This window comes from Podarcis pityusensis (genome assembly GCF_964106645.2).
Source record: "Podarcis pityusensis genome assembly, chromosome: 5".
Classification (NCBI taxonomy): Eukaryota; Metazoa; Chordata; class Lepidosauria; order Squamata; family Lacertidae; genus Podarcis; species Podarcis pityusensis.
In genome coordinates, this window is record NC_138032.1 from 91,930,201 (window position 1) to 91,949,649 (window position 19,449).

Here is a 19,449-nt window from a genome sequence, read left to right on the forward strand (position 1 = left end):
ATTAGCGATAACATTTTGAATGCATGAATAAATTGTGTTAAAACATCAGGTCAGACAAATGATACATTGTGCATCAGAGCTGAGGACACTTCGTTGCAGAAGATGCAATTCCAGCTTCCTTGAACAAGAGTGAGCTGGAGAAGAGGGAAATCCCATTTGAGAAAATGTCTGGTGTGCACTGCTCATGCAACTACACTTAACTGACCCAATTCAAAGGGTATGAAAAGTCTCAAAGTTTTCTAACGTTTTTACTCTGAAGAAAGATGGATAGAAGGCCTTTCCTTACTCCATCTCATGTGCAGAGCACTCTAGAACGTTCTTGGCTTTGGCCTGTATATGCCTGTTTCCAAAATATAGGGAAGAAGCAAGAATGGGAAAAAATGGAAAATGAGCGAAGTCCCAACTAAAGAAGAATGGCAATTCAAACAGATGGAATATACGCAGCTTGCGGACCTATAATATAGAAGAAGAGAAGAAGAAAAACAGATGTTTAAAGAAGATTGGAAAATGTTTACTGAATATATGGAGGGAAATATTTGAAAACGTGGGCAGCATTAAGATGAAATTCAACAGTGTAAATAAGTTTTGATGGATGTAATAATGGAATACTGAATGGTTTAGTTTATATAAAATATGCAGGGATTTATGTTATGCAAAATGAACCATGGAAAGAGAAGAAGGGGTCACTGATATTTTAAGGTTGTTTAAATGAATATTCTAAAATATAAAACAGAAAATTTAGTAAAAATTATAGAAAACAAAACAAAAAAAGGAGAAAGAATTCTTATTTAGTGACAGACACGAAGCATATATTTTCTGCACAAACATGCTACAGTTTCAGACTTCTTGCTGCCTATTTCTTGGGACCAGATTTCTAAATGATCAGCACCCAGGCACTGAGCAGGTAGTTGCCCTTGTGTATAGTCAGATTTGTAGAGGGGTTCAACATACTGGCTTGCACAGGATTACAGTTTTGAATTGGGAGCGCTTAGCTATTTCGTAAGCATAGATTCCTGGATCTAAAGAACAGACTCCTCACACAAAGAAGCAATCTATACAACCAGCAAAGCTGTTAGCTGACCAGTTTGGGAATAAGGAAGAGAGGGTGGAATCCAACCCTAACACTTAATAGCTCTGTTGGGTATAAATGAAAATAGAAATATGAGCATGTGCCATATTATTCTTAATATCTCTTATGCTCCATCCCATTTTCCTTAAAAAAAGTAGCATGTTTTATGTAATCAATGAATGCTATTGAATTTTTTATGTATCTTATGCAACTGAATATCAGATGTATGCATAAGCTGCTACTTTCTTCTGTAACATTGTCAAGGAAACTCAGAACTTCCACAGTCTTTTGTAGTAGAAATAATGCTTGATAAAAATGTGTATTAAAAACAGATATCCATTACTTTAAGGCAAACACAATGCACAGAGATATGGAATACATACAATGTGCAATAAAGTCCAATCACCACTGTTCAAATGATGACAATGATGTTACCAGTAACATACCTAATATGGACAGCACAAAAACTAGCTGTTCTTATGTAGCAATATTCTATGAATCAACACAAATAATTTTAAAATAAATAAATTAAAATAAAACAGTTTTAATACTGTGTAAAACTTCATATTTTTGACTCAAGTGACATAATTTCAGATTTCCAGCAAGAGCGTTTCTGGTACCAAAACCTGTATTTTCCTTTTGTATATTGTATATTGTATATAAAAGGCACACTCTAAAGAAGTAAGGCAATGTTCCTGCATTGCAGGGGGTTGGACTAGATGACCCTTGGTGTCCCTTCCAATTCTATGATAAAAACAAAACTAAATTAGCAGAGCAACAAACAAGATAGGCATTATAAGCAAAGTAGCCTCTTACTTATCGAAAACTTTCTTTTCCAGGCGGGAGCGAGAAGTATTTGCCTGCTGCTTCAGGTCTGTGAGGTTTGCATATTTCTTTTTCTTCCCTTTCTTTTTCCCTCCTTTTCCACTGTACCGAGAGGATCCAAGATCAGCCCCGGTGGCTGCTTCAACTTCTCTCATGAACTCTGGGTCTTGCCACTCTAGACAAAGGCAAAAACACCAACAAGTGTTTTATTGCTGAATTTTCAGAATGTCAGAACCGAATTAAAAATGGAGGCCGAGTCAGGAAAAAATCAAACCATTCCACACCGAAGAGATATCATCTAGAGCAGCTTCCCTCAACTTGTTGCCCTCCAGGTGTTTTTGGTGAATGATTTCCATCAGCGCAGCTGGTGTGAGCTGCATTCCAAACATCTGGAGGGCACCAGGTTGGGGAGCGCTGATGAACCTTTGCATTAAGTGCAAATGGAGCTCTAGAAAAATTCCAAGGCAAGAAGCCTAGAAGGGCAAAATTAAAGCACTCACTTGCAGCAGACGGATGACACAGTTTACTTTTTTTGAAGTAAAGGAATACAAAGCAGAACAATTCAGATACAGGAACTATTAATCCAAGATTAACAAAAACTAAACTGTTTATCTCCCAGTAAATAAGAAGGCAGCACAGACACACAGTTTAGGAACCCTGTGAATGGAGCGATTGTTTAAACACAACAAAAAAACGCTGGCGTTCAGTAGAGATGAAATGAGCATTTGAGTAAAATGAAGGAGCAATTTAAAAGCCTTTGAGAAAAATCGATAGCGTGCCAGGAAGAGCAGCCTTTTTGAGCACTGATGGGCCCCTAAAGCTCTTCATACATTGTTACTGGTTTAGCAGCAGGGAAAAGAAAATTACACAGTTTGCAAGGGGTAGGGCGGAATCAATACTGTAGTTAGTAAAGAGATACTATTTCACATCTGACTGGCCAGGGGCTGCCTTCACTACCTTGTCCTGATACCTGTTTGTTAACAAGTCACTAAGGGTTGGAAAACCAGATATTCTTCAGGGCTGACACAAAAAATAGGCACTTAATTTGCTCCTCTGTGTGAACTATTGTAAAAGGATGAACACTGCAGATTAGCAGGTCAGCCTAATCCCTCATGATTCGTCGTTTCAGGAGAGCCTGAAGCTCTGTGGACACTTGGGCTAGGATGTAATATTTTTAAAGAGTCAAGAAACAGAAATCAAGGCTTCATCACTACTACACTGTAGCGTGAGGATCGCTCAACCTTTTGCTTTCAGTTACCTGGACAGGAAGATATAAAGGGCACAAGAGGGGACTCAAAATGCTTCGTCTTTTACCGTATTTTTCACTCTATAAGACGCACCAGACCACAAGACGCACCTAGTTTTTGGAGGAGGAAAACAAGAAAAAAAATATTCTGAATCTCAGAAGCCAGAACAGCAAGAGGGATCGCTGCGCAGTGAAAGCAGCAATTCCTCTTGCTGTTCTGGCTTCTGTGATAGCTGCGCGGCCTGCACTCCATAAGATGCACACACATTTCCCCTTACTTTTTAGGAGGGAAAAAGTGAGTCTTATCGAGCAAAAAATACGGTACTTTGCCTTATGTCCCAACTCTTTATTTCTAGTACTGCAAACATGGTAGATGCCATTATTTTCAGGGGAACCAGATTCTGAAAAAAGGGGACACACTTTCTGAAACCTTGAACCAGTGAGGCCAGCGTCCATTTGAGGGAGGGCCAGGTGTCTTAACAGGTGGGGCAGAGCCAGCTGATTCTATTTTGCTAGACATTCTCCTCCCTTGCAAAGACACCAAGGACCACGTAGAACAACTGCTGCCTTATTCTTGCCAAACCAGCCCTTTAACTGGCCCGATTGCACTGGCTGCCAATTAGTTTCAGGGGCCCAATTCCAAGCGTTGGTTTTGACCGATAAAGCCTCAAGGGGCTCATGACCGCAATATTTCAAGGACTGCTTCTCAATCAATCGACGTATGAACTGACCTGGCCCCTGAGATCCATCTTCAGAGGCCCTTCTTTGTGTGCCCTCTCCACAAGAGGTTCAGAGGGTGGCAATACGATGATGGGCCTTTTTTTGCAGCGGCTCCGCATTTGTGAAACGCTCTCCCCAGGGAGGATTGCCTGGCCCCTTCCTTACACACCTTCAGGAACCAGGCGAAAACATTACTCTTCAACTGGGCCTTGGGCTGACTAATATCCTATATCCTTCTAAATGTGTTTGTTGGAGGGGTTTTGTTTTGTTCTTGTTTTTATTATGCATTTTGTGTTTTTATCTTTATGCTCAGAACTGCCCTGAGATACAAGGATGAAAGGCGGTAAAGGTAAAGGTAAAGGGACCCCGACCATTAGGTCTAGTCGTGACCGACTCTGGGGTTGCGGCACTCATCTTGCTTTACTGGCTGAGGGAGCCGGCGTACAGCTTCCGGGTCATGTGGCCAGCATGACTAAGGCGCTTCTGGCGAACCAGAGCAGAACACGGAAACGCAGTTTACCTTCCCACCGGAGCGGTACCTACTTATCTACTTGCACTTTGACGTGCTTTCGAACTGCTAGGTGGGCAGGGAGCTCACCCCGTCACGGGGATTCGAACCGCCGACCTTCTGATCGGCAAGTCCTAGGCTCTGTGGTTTAATCCACAGCGCCACCCGCGTCCCTTGAAAGGCGGTAGGCAAATTTAAAAAAACAAACAGACAAACAATCCAGGAGTGGGAAACCTTTTTGGCTCCGTAGGTGACAGTCCTATCAAGAATTGCCTCATAGGCCAAATTTGACAGGTGGCATCTCCAAAGACACCTCTCAATTGACATTGCAAATGATGTCAGGGGATTTGGTAGTGGGCACCATGGCACTGCTGAAGGGAAATTTCTTTCCTTCCTTTCAAGGAGAAAAAACCTTCCCGTTGGCAGTGTCTTGCTTTATTTCTGCAATGTGTGCAGCCAAACAGATCGGTCTGGGTGCACAAGAAAGCTGGGTCACCCTCCCCTAGCACCAGCTGACACTGGGTAACAGGGTAGATAAAAATGAATGATTTAAAAAAATAAATTTTTTTTTATTATTTAAATTGGATTTTTAAAATAAAACGCTTTTGGAGGAAAAATCTTTCTAAAGATAGTTTTCTATTTAGGACACATTATAGTCCAAAGGCTATTCATCAGGAAATAAGGATTTATTTTAAGCTTTTCATGTGCGCTAAAACTCAGTCTAAGTTTTTTTTTTTTTTTAAGTTAACCACATCAGTTAATAAACATGGATACATATGCCATAATGTTATTGCTTTAGTTAAATAAATTGTTTAAATTGTTAGTAAGGAAATGATTTTTTTTTCTCCTTCCAATAAAGTACAGCAGAAAAGTTGTCCAAATATAAACAGTTAAGTTATTAAACCTCACAATAATTTCATAATTATCTGTCCATGTATTTCTAATGGTATAAGCAAATCAGTAATTTTTGATATAACTGTAAAAAACTGCTCTGAAAATTTATTATTCCAAAAATGAAATGATCATCTGGTTGTAAATATTAAGATTATAGAGCAAGAATGAATCTTTCTGTAAAAAAATAAAAATGATTTAAATCAAGTCTTACTGACTAGTGATTTAAATCAAGTCTTACTGACTAGTGATTTAAATCAATTTGATTTAAGTCAAATCCACCCTGCTGGGTAGCGAAGGTTTCCTGCTAGGTTTGGGGGGTGTGTGTGACCAAACTCTCTGAAGAGAGCTCTCTTGTGCACCTGGACCAAACAGGATTGATCTCCTGCAATATCACTCAGTGGGAAGAGGGGAGAGAACCTGCTCTGTGCTTGAAGCATTTTGCAAGTGTTTTTGGAAACAGCTTGTATTTCTCCTTGAAGTAACTGGGTGGCCAGAGGCTGAGGGAGAAGCGTGAGCCGTTTCAAACAGTGCTTTTGCTAAGGAGCGTGTGTTAAATCCTGCTGGGAACAAGGTGTACAAGCCAATGCGGGATTAAGCCCTCTCCTCCCGCCCATCAGCTAACACAGGCATAGGCAAACTGAGCCCTCCAGATGTTTTTTGGGACTACAACTCCCATGTTCCCTAGCTAACAGGACCAGTGGTCAGGGATGATGGGAATTGTAGTCCCAAAATATCTGGAGGGCCAAGTTTGGGGATGCCTGAGCTAATGTCACTAGCGATGAGAAGTTGGGTGTGGTTTGGGGAAAATGGCCTCATGGGCCAAACTAGACCTTTTGGCAGGCCAAGACTGGCCTGGGGGCCAGAGGTTTCCCACCCCTACTTTAATCCAGCTCAGACTGGCATTTGTGCTACAAGGCCTGAGGCACAGGGACCTTTTCAGTTTTGCTACTGAGGATCTGATAATTTAGCTTCTTTCTTGTTCCAGTTATGACTTTGACTGTAGCTATACTTAGGCTATGAAGTGTAGGAATGTAACATTTCACCCGAAATGAATTTGTTGAAGTTTGTGCACTATTATCTAAAAGCAGCAAATTAGTCGTTTCCTTTGGAATTTAGAAAATGGCTTCTGCTACACAAAATATAGAGCTTTAGTTTATGAAAAGCATTTTGGGTACAACCAAAATGCTGTCAAAAAAGGTATTAGTAAAGATGACTTGTCCTTTCTAGCACCAGGAATAATCTATTTTTTCTCCAAATTCCCACCTAGGATAAATCCATGTTTTAATTTATAAATTAAATTAAATTAACTTTGCACATATTTTAAACTCAATAATCACAGATTTCATTAAACATACAAACCTGGTTGCTTTTCTTTTTTCTCAAACTGTTGCTTTGCTTCTCTCTCTCTGTCTTCTTGATCAATAGGAGTCCCGGAATCATCCCGGGGGATTATTTTTCCATGAAATGGGCACTTCAGAAAGAAACAATGATATTTGTGCTGTTACACACACATTCTCTCTCTCTCTCTCTCTCTCTATATATATATATTTATAACAAGTTAGGCCTGATTAGGACCATTTTTTTGTAACTTATGGACAGAACAGAGAAGCTGCAAGTGGGTTTATTTGAGATACAGTGGTACCTCGCAAGACGAATGCCTCGCAAGACAAAAAACTCGCTAGACGAAAGGGGTTTTTGTTTTTTGAGCTGCTTCACAAGACGATTTTCCCTATGGGCTTGCTTCGCAAGACGGAAACGTCTTGCAAGTTTGTTTCCTTTTTCTTAACACTGTTAATACAGTTGCGACTTGACTTCGAGGAGCAACTCATAGAACGCGGTGTGGTAGCCTTTTTTGAGGTTTTTAAAGACTTTGGTGATTTTTGAAGCTTTTCCAAAATTTTCCCGACACCGTGCTTCGCAAGACGAAAAAAATCGCAAGACGACAAAACTCGCGGAACGAATTAATCTCGCCTTGCGAGGCACCACTGTACATGGCTGACTGATTCATATCATTCTGGATATGGGAATATCCCAACAGCAGGTGGTCATGAAATCCAGGGAACTTTGCTCTGCTATCACTGGAACCACAGTTCATCTCAGTTCTGAAAACTCCTATTTGTAGTTCCCTGAAATGTTTATTTGAGCCAAGGGTTTGGTACAAATTCTGCACACTCAACATACATGTAATGCACTCCAAGCTTTTTCATACTGCCACATTGAGGCAGTAATTGATGCAAAAGGGGCAAAAACCAAGTACTGACTACATATGCATGCTTCTACTTCTCAGAGGTCCAATACTGCTCTATTTGCAGTCCTTGTTTTGCTGATTTCATTTAATATTCTAATTTTCTGAGATTGTTAATTTGGGGTTTTCATCAGCTGTACTCCATGATCATCACAATTATAACAAATAAAGGCTTGACATATCTCGCTTTGCATGTCATGAGTCTATCTCATATATTAGTTTCACCTTTTAAGTTGAATTACTGAAATAAAGGAACTTTTCCACGATATTCTAATTTTTCGAGTTTCATCTGTACTTTCTGCTTGAAAATGTAAGAATGGTCTTAGTGGATCAGACCAAATATCCAACCTACAACCTATGAATGTGTCTGTTCCTTCTGGAAAAAAAATCTGGTCATCCCGTCTTGAAGGGCAAGGCTAAAGCATTTGCTCTACAAAGAAAGGCCTTAAATTATTTGTGTTCTTAGTTTTGGGGTGGGGGAAAGGATGTTTAAAATGAGATTATACAGCAATGAACATCAATGTGGAAAATCTGAATACAATAGTATTCACAGTAAATGCGCAATCACGTGCATGCCTACTCAGAAGAAAGTTCAACCAAGTTCAATGGGATTTACTCCCAGGTAAACAAGTACAGGATTGCAGCTGTAGTCTTTAAGAAGTGATCGGACCCTTCATTGTTTTGCTGCTGCAGAGCATAGCTATCCTCCCAGAAATATTTTATTATGTTTTATTTTTAAAAACTACCTTGCTTTTCCTTCTGCAAGAATGCTAAAAGTACCTACATTTTTTAAAAAAAACAACAACAAACCCACAAAAGCTACAATCATCAACAAATTGCAACCCCAAACTCCAAGATAAAAACAACTAGTGGAATTCCTTCACTCTTTCAGAGCAGTAGAACTTGAGGTCATCCTCTGTTTTAGGAAAACAGAGGTCATTCCCTCTTTTAGGAAAACAGGGAAGCATTTCTTCAAACAGTTCTTTTATGGCTGGATTTAAGTTTAATATACCAAATTGAGGACTTGAAATTCTTCATAGTCAAAGTCCATTTTGGCATTCTCAGTGATCTTACACCACAAATCTTATGGTCAGAAATATCCTGAGTAGACATTATAGTGGTACTGAATAATTCGGCATCCAACTGTTAAAAGGCTGTGTCCAGGGCCCAGTCCTTTCCATTCTGCGAGTCTAATTTTGCTCCATGTTGGTCTGGCAGCAACAAGATTATTTTCCATCATTTAATCATGAATTACGGAGGCAGGCTTTTAGAGAAAGGAGACCTAATTCAATTCCAAGTAATGCAACAGGTGTACTATGTGGGACTTCATTTTGGATTACATTCAATTCTTCCCTTCTAGAGTTTCCCTCAAACTGCTGCCTCATATCTCTGGCCAAGCACATTACAGTATTAATATTTTAAAGAAATGGCAAAATAGGACCAAGTGGAATGCTCTAGAGGTGTTATTAAGCACCCACCTTAAATCTATCCTGCCTTTCACAAAGTCCTCCATTAGGCATTGGGGCCCGGCATTTGTGCTTCACTGGCTCAAACTTGCCAGCAAATGTTATACATCTGCTCTTCAGCATCTCTGCAACTTCTTTGTTTTCCACTTCCTCTTCCATTTCGCTGGGTGCCCAGAAGCGATGCTGAGAAGAACATCTAGAAAACAGAACAGTTACATCAGTGCTTTGTCATTAATATAAACATAAATTCTAGAGAGACATTTTAACACCTTCTCCTGATATATGACATATGCTTTTAAAATATCTAAACACTGCTTGGGCTCAAATTCCTAAACAACTTTGATTTTTTAAAATATTGAATATATTTAATTCAGCTGCAAGCTAAAAAAGATATAGAATGAAACTACTATCTCAAGAGGATTGCAAGTGATTCACTTCTCCAGAAGCAGCTTCATCACATATTTTGTAAGGTCAATTTATCATTTTGTGTTTTTACGTTGTAAATAGGTTTGCGATCTTTGGATGAAGCGTGGCATATAAATTTAATAAAATGAATTCTAGAAATGGATCAGGTTATGTCAGAAACGCTGTCTGTCATCAGACGGCTCATAAAATTTGCAAATGTGCAGAAAGTTTTTACATTTCAAGGTTTCAGTAAAAATGAGCAGATAAGGCTTGATGCATCACAATTTAAGAGAGGATTTTTTTTTACATATTTTAAAAGAAAACGTGCAGTATATTTACTTAATAATCTTCCCAGAACCTGGTTGCTCTTGGCCCCAGTAGAAAAGATCTAACCCAAATGGTACGACCGGGGCCTTGGCTTTTTCTTCTTCAGACTTATTGTTGGGTGACGCTGGTTCAGAATTTCTAGATTTGTAGGATAAAATACAAATGATGAAGAGACAACAGTTACTATCCAGAACGACAGGAAACATTCAACAATTGGCATCCACTTCATTTTAGACCTACTTCAACTTTTAGCAGGTCAAAATGCTGTGAAAAGCAAATACTTTACTATAACAAGGAATTAACGATTCACGAGTTAATGTGCATAACTCTTAGATGATTTTCCAAGGTACTTGAACAAGAAAAGCCAAGAACAATACAATACAAACCAAGCAAGAACCACGATGCTGATTAAATACTGCCTTTGTCTTTAGAATTCTAAAACAGTATTATACCACTTTAAGCAGCCATGAATTCCCCCAAAGAGTTATGTGAACTGTAGTTTGGTCTGGGAGTTGTTCAGAGACTCCTACTCCCCTCATGGAGCTACAATTCCCAGAGTTTCCTGGAAAGAGGAATTGACTTTTAATCACTCTGCAAATTGCAGTGCTTTGAGGGGAATAGAACCAGTGTTAGAAACTGAGATATGAAAGCTAGGAGCTGAACGGCACCTTAAACCTGGGTTATGGGTGCAACAATGGAATGTCAAGGTCTTGTCCAAGTCGTGTCCAAATGAAGAGAACAAAAAGGAACATAACCTTTGGCAAAAAGAAAAGTGGAAGCAGACAGTAAAGGTAAAGGGACCCCTGACCATTAGGTCCAGTCGTGGCCGACTCTGGAGTTGTGGCGCTCATCTCGCTTTATTGGCTGAGGGAGCCAGCGTACAGCTAAGCCACTTCTGGCGAACCAGAGCAGCGCACGGAAACGCCGTTTACCTTCCCGCTGGAATGGTACCTATTTATCTACGTGCACTTTGACGTGATTACGAACTGCTAGGTGGGCAGGAGCAGGGACCGAGCAACGGGAGCTCACCCCGTTGCGGGGATTTGAACCGCTGACCTTCTGATTGGCAAGTCCTAGGCTCTGTGGTTTAGACCACAGCGCCAGATGGGCGGGGTACAAATAATAAATTATTACTACTACTACTACTACTACTACTATAATACCTGTAAAACCAGACCTGACCCAAGAAAATGTTCAAGGCAGGCTGATTGATGAGTACAGCCACAGGGGGGAAAACAGGGCAGGCAAGAAGACTGAGGGGCTAGAGACAGTTCAGAGGATCCCCTTTACCCGCCATCCCCTCAAAAAAAGGGAGACAGACAGGACTGCCTCCTCCTGCATCAACAGCATCTTCTCCACAGCTTTGCCCAAAGTCTCCTCCTCTGCTCAAACTTGGCCTTGCCCTTTCGGTGGTGGCAATCACTAGCTCCCTGAGGCATCGTAGATGGTGGGGGCAACCAGAGCAAAAATCCCAAACGCTAAATAAAACCTCTTCTCTGCAGGAGAGAAGCAAGGTTAATGCTCTGTAAATATTAAGGCCTGCCTTTGTTTTGGACGTGAAATGCAAAGGGCAAGATTGCCAACGGAATATTGGTCTCCTTACAACCTGGCACCTGGAAGATGTAATCTAGGCAGTTTATCTTGGATCATTTTCCATGTTGCAGCTGCACAGGTTGGATCAAGTTCCTCATTGTTTCTTTTAGGTTGGGAGGTTGCTGCAGATGCTCTTCCTGTCGCAAAGGGTTTTGAAGGTGATACTGGTTCCAACCCTACAAAAGAAAAGCAAAGTTGGGGTAAGCACACATTTGCTGACACATACTGTATGAAGGAAACCTATGTCTCTGGAAAGTAACAGCTGGTCAGTTTGTACAGCACGTTTCAGAAATGGAATACTGATCTGAGGCAAAATTCTGGTCTTCACCAAAATACTAACTCTAGCTGTATAGGACAAAATTTCATTTGTACCCATATTTCTTTAGAAAGTCCAAGAAAAAGCACCACTGCCCAATTTAGACTCCACATTAACAAATGTCTCCAACCAAATACTTTTCCCTCTCTGTCAGCAGCAGAAAAAGTTTTGTACTCTTTCAGAAATACAGTGTCTGATCTAGCATATCTGAGAACTTGTGACACTATAAGAGGAATGGAAAGAGAATTGGAAGAGGCCAACCCAGGGGACAGTCCTAACAGAACCCTCTTGTTTTACAGTGACGGGACAACAATTAGTGTGCCAAGATCTGTATTTGCCACTGTGATTGCAGCTCCAATAATAAGGAAGCCAAATGACAGCCCCAAGGAGTCCTGAACTTTGTCTTTTGCCAGTTATGGAGCTGGTCTGGCCACCCTATTATGTTGGCTATTGTTAGTAGGTTAAGCATTTTGTGATTTTCTATCCCAGGCATCGGCAAACTCGGCCCTCCAGATGTTCTGGGACTACCACACCCATCATCCCTGACCACTGGTCCTGTTAGCGAGGGATGATGAGAGTTGTAGTCCCAACACATCTGGAGGGCCGAGTTTGCCTATGCCTGTTCTATCCATTCCTTGTTTCACTGCATATAGTGAGACTGCCCACAACAATATCCCTTTTGTTGCTTTGGTAGGAGAGTCCCATGGACTGCAAGAAGATCAAACCTCTTCATTCTGAAGGAAATCAGCCCTGAGTGCTCACTGGAAGGACAGATCCTGAAGCTGAGGCTCCAATACTTTGGCCACCTCCTGAGAAGAGAAGACTCCCTGGAATAGACCCTGATGTTGGGAAAGATGGAGGGCACAAGGAGAAGGGGACGACAGAGGACAAGATGGTTGGACAGTGTTCTCGAAGCTACCAGCATGAGTCTGACCAAACTGCGGGAAGCAGTGGAAGACAGGAGTGCCTGGCGTGCTCTGGTCCAGGGTGTCACGAAGAGTCGGACATGACTAAACAACTAAACAACAACAAACAAAACTCTCTTCAAAACAGTGGGCTCTTCTTTGCTACCTACTATCATTTCCCCACCCCCCAACTTTTCAACTTCTACTAAGTTTGAAAGTGTTGTTTATGCAATGAGATGGGGTGGGAGAACTTGACATGCAACTCTTTTCTCTCCAAGGATGAATCTACAGGTAATACTGACCCACCCACCCCCAAACAACCACCTGCTACTGTTCAGGACACACTGCAGTCCCACATATGGGATCTACACATGAGTAGGTGAAGTCACTGGATCTTCTAGAGCTTGGAGCCCCGCTCCCTTTGACTGATGATGGCTTTGGTATCAGAGACCTCAGCTGAAGGGCCAGGTCACCACCTCACCTCCCCCCAGACACCACTAAGGTCAATTTCAAATGAGAGAAGCCTCTATGGGGAGGAAGGCAAATGGGCTGCAGAAAGACTTTCAAAGACCAGCAAGTTACATGTAAGTGCAATAATTTTCTCTTTCATGGGCTTTGGCAGTCTCATATTTTTTTTTGGTGGGGGAAGACTAGAGAACTTTTAGCTAATGGAGGGTAGAGGCTTGGTCAGTTGAAGATAATCTGTTTCCAGCAAATTAAACCAAATTCATTCTAATAATTAGGCATCAAATTAATTTTGATTACATAGAGTAAAAACAAATACTCAAAGAAAAATACTATTTTGGGGCAGAAGCATGTCTGTACCAGAAACAGAACAAAGCTCTATAGCTAAAGCTAATCCCCCATCCAAACCCCTCCGTTTTCAAATATCCTTTATATTATCACTACTACAATACATTGGTTCAAATTTATTGCAATACTTGGTTTTAGGAATATTTTTTTTTTTTAAGTCCAATCTCCTGGTGGTGTTTGTTGTTGTTTAAATTGACCAAATGGCACCTATTTGCCTGAAGCAATAAAGTAGACAGCGTTAAAGAGATAAATCAATAGTAGGAAATAGAGAGGCTGGGATTTCAGCTGAAAGTTAGGCTGCTGAATGCTGACATTATTGATTTTAGCTAGTTCAGCTGGCCTTGTAATTAAAATGTAAATTTGAGAAAGAGATTGTGTCCTGACAGAAATGGTGGGATTAAGGGGAGATAAAAGCTCCTCAATGAAAATTCAGAGAAAGTAAAAGAACAGGTTTCATCAGCCATTTGGACTTAGGAGAATCAGAAGTGGGTAAGCAGTATATATTTAATTGAAAAGGGGGGGGGGAATCCCACCGAACTAGAATGTAAATAATATGAACAAAAAGATTTGAAGAAAAAGGTTTTGCTCTCTTTCCTCCATTCTGTTCTGCGCATAGCCCTTGCTAATCCAAAATACATGTCTATCAACACAACACGGCACACAAATGACTACTTCAGGCATGCCCAAGGACGAGTGTGTGCTGAAGAGAATTTTCATTACCTTTTTCCTTTTAACATAAGCATGTATGCACATACATGCACACACACTCCTTACCAGAAATGGATTTTCATACTTCCCATGAAGCTAGTTACATTTTTCTTTGGCTCTTGCGCACTGTTGTCATTTTACCATTTATCCTAAACGATTTGGGTGCTGAGTTATGATGACTGTGTAACCAAAACAGGGCTACTGAGGCGAAAAAGGGATATCACTATGCTCAGGGAAGTCCCAATACATTACTACTACTACTACTACTCCTTTGTTGTTTAGTCGTTTAGTCGTGTCCGACTCTTCGTGACCCCCTGGACCAGAGCACGCCAGGCACTCCTGTCTTCCGCTGCCTCCCGCAGTTTGGACAAACACATGCTGGTAGCTTCGAGAACACTATCCAACCATCTCGTACTCTGTCATCCCCTTCTCCTTGTGCCCTCCATCTTTCCCAACATCAGGGTCTTTTCCAGGGAGTCTTCTCTTCTCATGAGGTGGCCAAAGTATTGGAGCCTCAGCTTCACGATCTGTCCTTCCAGTGAGCACTCAGGGCTGTTTTCCTTCAGAATGAAGAGGTTTGATCTTCTTGCAGTCCATGGGACTCTCCTCCAGCCCCATAATTCAAAAGCATCAATTCTTCGGCGATCAGCCTTTTTTATGGTCCAGCTCTCACTTCTAGACATCACTACTGGGAAAACCATAGCTTTAACTATACGGACCTTTGTTGGCAAGGTGATGTCTCTGCTTTTTAAGATGCTGTCTAGGTTTGTCATTGCTTTTCTCCCAAGAAGCAGGCATCTTTTAATTTCGTGGCTGCTGCCACCATCTGCAGTGATCATGGAGCCCAAGAAAGTAAAATATCTCACTGCCTCCATTTCTTCCCCTTCTATTTGCCAGGAGGTGATGGGCCCAGTGGCCATGATTTACTACTACTACTAATAATGCTTGCCGAAATAGGGGGAAAATAGGAAGAATAAAACTAAAGGAGGAAACCAGCCACCTGCAACCCCCCCCCCAAAAAAAATCCCTGTATAATGGTGATTGGGTATTCTGTGGCCACAGAATGCTGAGTATCTGGTGAGGGACAGGAGGAACAGAACAGAGTGGACTTTCTCCAAAAAGGCATGGGTGGCCGGCTGATGTTCTCAACAGAAGCACTCCACACTGTAACCGTTCCTTGCAGCTACCGCAATAGTTTGGTTAAAAATGTTCTGTTGGGAAAATCTTGTTTGTATGTGCATGCATGAACACACCATGTGGTATTATATTCACTGAAATCATCATTCCTAGTGAGGGGCAGATGGGGCTCGACCACCTGGGAAGGTGGCCCATCTTGGAGAAGGAAAACTGTGATCCTAAACCTCTGCTATGAGGGAGGCATGTGGCGCTGTGGTCTAAACCACTGAGCCTAGGGCTTGCCAATCAGAAGGTCGGCAGTTCAAATCCCCACAACAGGTTGAGCTCCCGTTGCTCAGTCCCAGCTCCTGCCCACCTAGCAGTTCGAAAGCACATCAAGTGCAAGTAGATAAATAAGTACCGCTCTGGCAGGAAGGTAAACGGCGTTTCCGTGCGCTGCTCTGGTTTTGCCAGAAACGGCTTAGTCATGCTGGCCACATGACCTGGAAACTGTCTGCGGACAAATGCCGGTGAGTGAGATGAGTGAGATGAGCGCTGTAACCCCAGAGTCGTCTATGACTGGACCCAACGGTCAGGGGTACCTTTACCTTCTTCAACCTCTGCTGTCTTGCATGATATCTTCAGGAGAAGGAAAGGCTAAGGTAAGGGTAGGCAACCTAAGGCCCGTGGGCCGGATGTGCCTGTGGACGGTCCAGGAATCAGAGTGTTTTTACATGAGTAAAATGTGTCCTTTTATTGAAAATGCATCTCTGGGTTATTTGTGGGGCCTGCCTGGTGTTTTTACATGAGTAGAATGTGTGCTTTTATCTAAAATGCATCTCTGGGTTATCTGTGGGGCATAGGAATTCATTGATTCCCCCCCCCCCAAAAAAAATATAGTCTGGCCCACCACATGGTCTGAGGGACAGTGGACCGGCGCACAGCTGAAAAAGGTTGCTGACCCCTGGGCTAAGGAGTAAACCCTACACAAATCCAGAGTGGAGTCCCTAAGAGGGTTGGGTGGCACCTTATATGCCTCCTTCCAGCAATTCCTGAAGCCAAGCTGGTGCCAAATGTCTTGTTCTGCTTTTCTTTGGACCATATCTTGTTGTCTTGACAGCTCAGGACCCCCCTATACACTGCCCAGGCTTATGGCCTGAGGAGGCCTCTTCACTGCTGCTAACATAGTGGTCTGGCTTCACCCCCAGAGGTGCACTCCATTGTCTCTCAAGACAGATGGATGCCAACAATCATAATCTATTAATGACTGGAAAGTGGCCAATGTAACACCAATTTTAAAAAGGGATCTGCTGAGTGGCGAGGTCCTGGAAATTACAAGCAGGAAGCTTGAAGTTTCTTCTGGGATAATTTGTGGTAAGCCTTCTCAAAGGTAGAATTACCAAGCATATAGAATAACAAGTCTTACTGAAGCAGAACCAGTATGGCTCCTGTCTCACTAACCTATTTGAGGTATTTGTCAAGAAGCAGTTAGATAGAGGTGATCTGGCTGATAAAGTATACTTGGACTTTTAAAAAGCATTTGACAAAATACATCACCATATATTTCATCTGACTCCTGAATAAGCTTAGTAGTCATGGAATAAGAGGAAAGAGTTTCTTATGTATCAGTGAAGAACCAGGAAACAGGGAGTATGAATAAATGGACAAGTCTCCCATTGGTGGGATGCAGAAAGTTGAGTTCCTCAAGCAGGGCCGGACTTAGGCTTGATGAGGCCCTAAGCTACTGAAGGTAATGGGGCCCTTTACCGTTGTCAACAACAAATTGTCTCTGTTTTTTTGTGCTGAACATATGCTATATAGTAATTTATGGACCAAATAGGTATCTAAAGCCATTTGCACATAACAAAATATGTATTTTATCAAAGTATTTTTTTATCTTATATTTTGGAAATGTACATTTTTTGTTTTCCTTTGAATTTTTTTCGGGGCCCCCAAGAGAGTGGGGCCCTAAGCTATAGCTTGTTTAGTTTATACGTAAATCCAGCACTGGCCTCAAGGATTCATATTGGGACCTGTGCTTTTACAGAAATGATCTAGTTAAAGGTGCCAAGGCACCCAAGTTTGCGGCTAATAATGCATTGTTCAGGGTGGTTAAAACAAAAAGGGTTTGTGAGGGGCTCCAAACAGATCCCTCCAAACTGGTTGAATGGGAAGTAACATGGGATATGCAATTCAATACAAGCAAGTTTAAAATGACGCACACTGTGACATAAAATCCTATTTTCATATATATACACTAATGGTGCCTGAAATAGAAGTAACTGACCAGGAAGCAGATGTGGTGATTGTATTGGATAGCTCTGATGAAAATGCCAATCCAGTGTGTGGCAGCTGTAAAAGAGGTGCAGCACTGACAGTGAAGTGGAGACATTGGGATCCTACTCCATACAAACAGGTTTTTTTTGCAACAATTCATGTTTAATGGATAGTGCACTCTGAGCACGCAATTGGTCCACCATGCAGAAATTATTTATCAAGTAGCAGCTGAATGAGTCCCGTCCCCCCTTATATGTGGTTCTCTTGTAATTTCCAGCCTATTTGTTTTAATTACTTTGACAGAAGTTTTATTCTTTATACAATGTCCTTAATCATATGTTCTCCTTTGTATGTCTACAAAACCATGTCTGTACATCACATTGTTTTGTAGCTATACAAAGGAGTATATATGTTAGGGAAGTTTTTAATATTTAATGCTGTATTGTTTTTAACACTTGATTGGAAGCCGCCCAGAGTGGCTGGGGAAACTCAGCCAGATGGGCGGGGTATAAATAATAATAAATTTCGAAGAGGCAGAGGAACCAGAGACCAAATTGCAAACATGCGCTGGATTATGGAGAAAGCTAGAGAGTTCCAGAAAGACATCTACTTTTGCTTCATTGACTATGCAAAAGCCTTTGACTGTGTCGACCACAGCAAACTATGGCAAGTTCTTAAAGAAATGGGAGTGCCTGATCACCTTATCTGTCTCCTGAGAAATCTCTATGTGGGACAAGAAGCTACAGTTAGAACTGGATATGGAACAACTGATTGGTTCAAAATTGGGAAAGGAGTACGGCAGGGCTGTATATTGTCTCCCTGCTTATTTAACTTATATGCAGCATTCATCATGCGAAAGGCTGGGCTGGATGAATCCCAAGCCGGAATTAAGATTGCCGGAAGAAATATCAACAACCTCAGATATGCAGATGACACAACCTTGATGGCAGAAAGTGAGGAGGAATTAAAGAACCTTTTAAGGAGGGTGAGAAAGGAGAGTGCAAAATATGGTCTGAAGCTCAACATCAAAAAAACGAAGATCATGGCCACTGGTCCCATCACCTCCTGGCAAATAGAAGGGGAAGAAATGGAGACAGTAAGAGATTTTACTTTTTTGGGCTCCATGATCACTGCAGATGGTGACAGCAGTCACGAAATTAAAAGACGCCTGCTCCTTGGGAGAAAGGCGATGGCAAACCTAGACAGCATCTTAAAAAGCAGAGACATCACCTTGCCAACAAAGGTCCGTATAGTTAAAGCCATGGTTTTCCCAGTAGTGATGTATGGAAGTGAGAGCTGGACCATAAAAAAGGCTGATCGCCGAAGAATTGATGCTTTTGAATTATGGTGCTGGAGGAGAGTCCCATGGACTGCAAGAAGATCAAACCTCTTCATTCTTCAGGAAACCAGCCCTGAGTGCTCACTGGAAGGACAGATCCTGAAGCTGAGGCTCCAATACTTTGGCCACCTCATGAGAAGAGAAGACTCCCTGGAAAAGACCCTGATGTTGGGAAAGATGGAGGGCACAAGAAGAAGGGGACAACAGAGGATGAGATGGTTGGACAGTGTTCTCGAAGCTACAAACATGAGTCTGACCAAACTGCGGGAGACAGTGGAAGACAGAAGTGCCTGGCGTGCTCTGGTCCATGGGGTCACGAAGAGTCGGACACGACTAAACGACTAAACAACATTATTATTATTATTATTATTATTATTATTATTATTATTATTATTATTATATTAAGGACATTGTATAAAGAATAAAACTTTTGCCAATGTAATTAAAACAAATAGGCTGGAAATTACAATTCCAAGAGAACCACATGTAAGGGGGGGGGGAGTGGGATCTGCAAGAAAATGTTGCAATGGATCTTCCCTTCTTATAGGAATATGAGGGAGTTGCCCTGCTAAGTTTATTATTTAGTGTATTTCTGCAACCCTAGAAATTTCTCCAAGCATTCTGACCTTTCAGTCTTGCTTATCAGTAGCTCTTTTTTGGTTCCATTTCTGCCTTCA

The 19,449-nt window shown here is 41.6% G+C and overlaps 1 protein-coding gene and 1 long non-coding RNA gene across 4 annotated transcripts in view; both read right to left on the bottom strand.

The window, feature by feature from the left end:
- LOC308477279 overlaps nt 1-19,449 on the bottom strand; it is a 186,284-nt gene that overhangs the window by 4,704 nt on the left and 162,131 nt on the right. The window lies entirely within an intron of this gene.
- UVSSA (UV stimulated scaffold protein A) overlaps nt 1-19,449 on the bottom strand; it is a 53,005-nt gene that overhangs the window by 4,704 nt on the left and 28,852 nt on the right. Inside the window, exons 8-12 of one of the 2 annotated variants that reach the window (XM_081005492.1) lie at nt 11,309-11,474; nt 9,718-9,843; nt 8,986-9,169; nt 6,622-6,733; nt 1,886-2,069 (exon numbers count right to left, since the gene is read on the bottom strand). In XM_081005492.1, coding sequence (XP_080861618.1) covers nt 1,886-2,069; nt 6,622-6,733; nt 8,986-9,169; nt 9,718-9,843; nt 11,309-11,474 — 772 coding nt within the window. The remainder of the gene's footprint in view (nt 1-1,885; nt 2,070-6,621; nt 6,734-8,985; nt 9,170-9,717; nt 9,844-11,308; nt 11,475-19,449) is intronic. The other variant, XM_081005493.1, reaches the window with a different exon arrangement.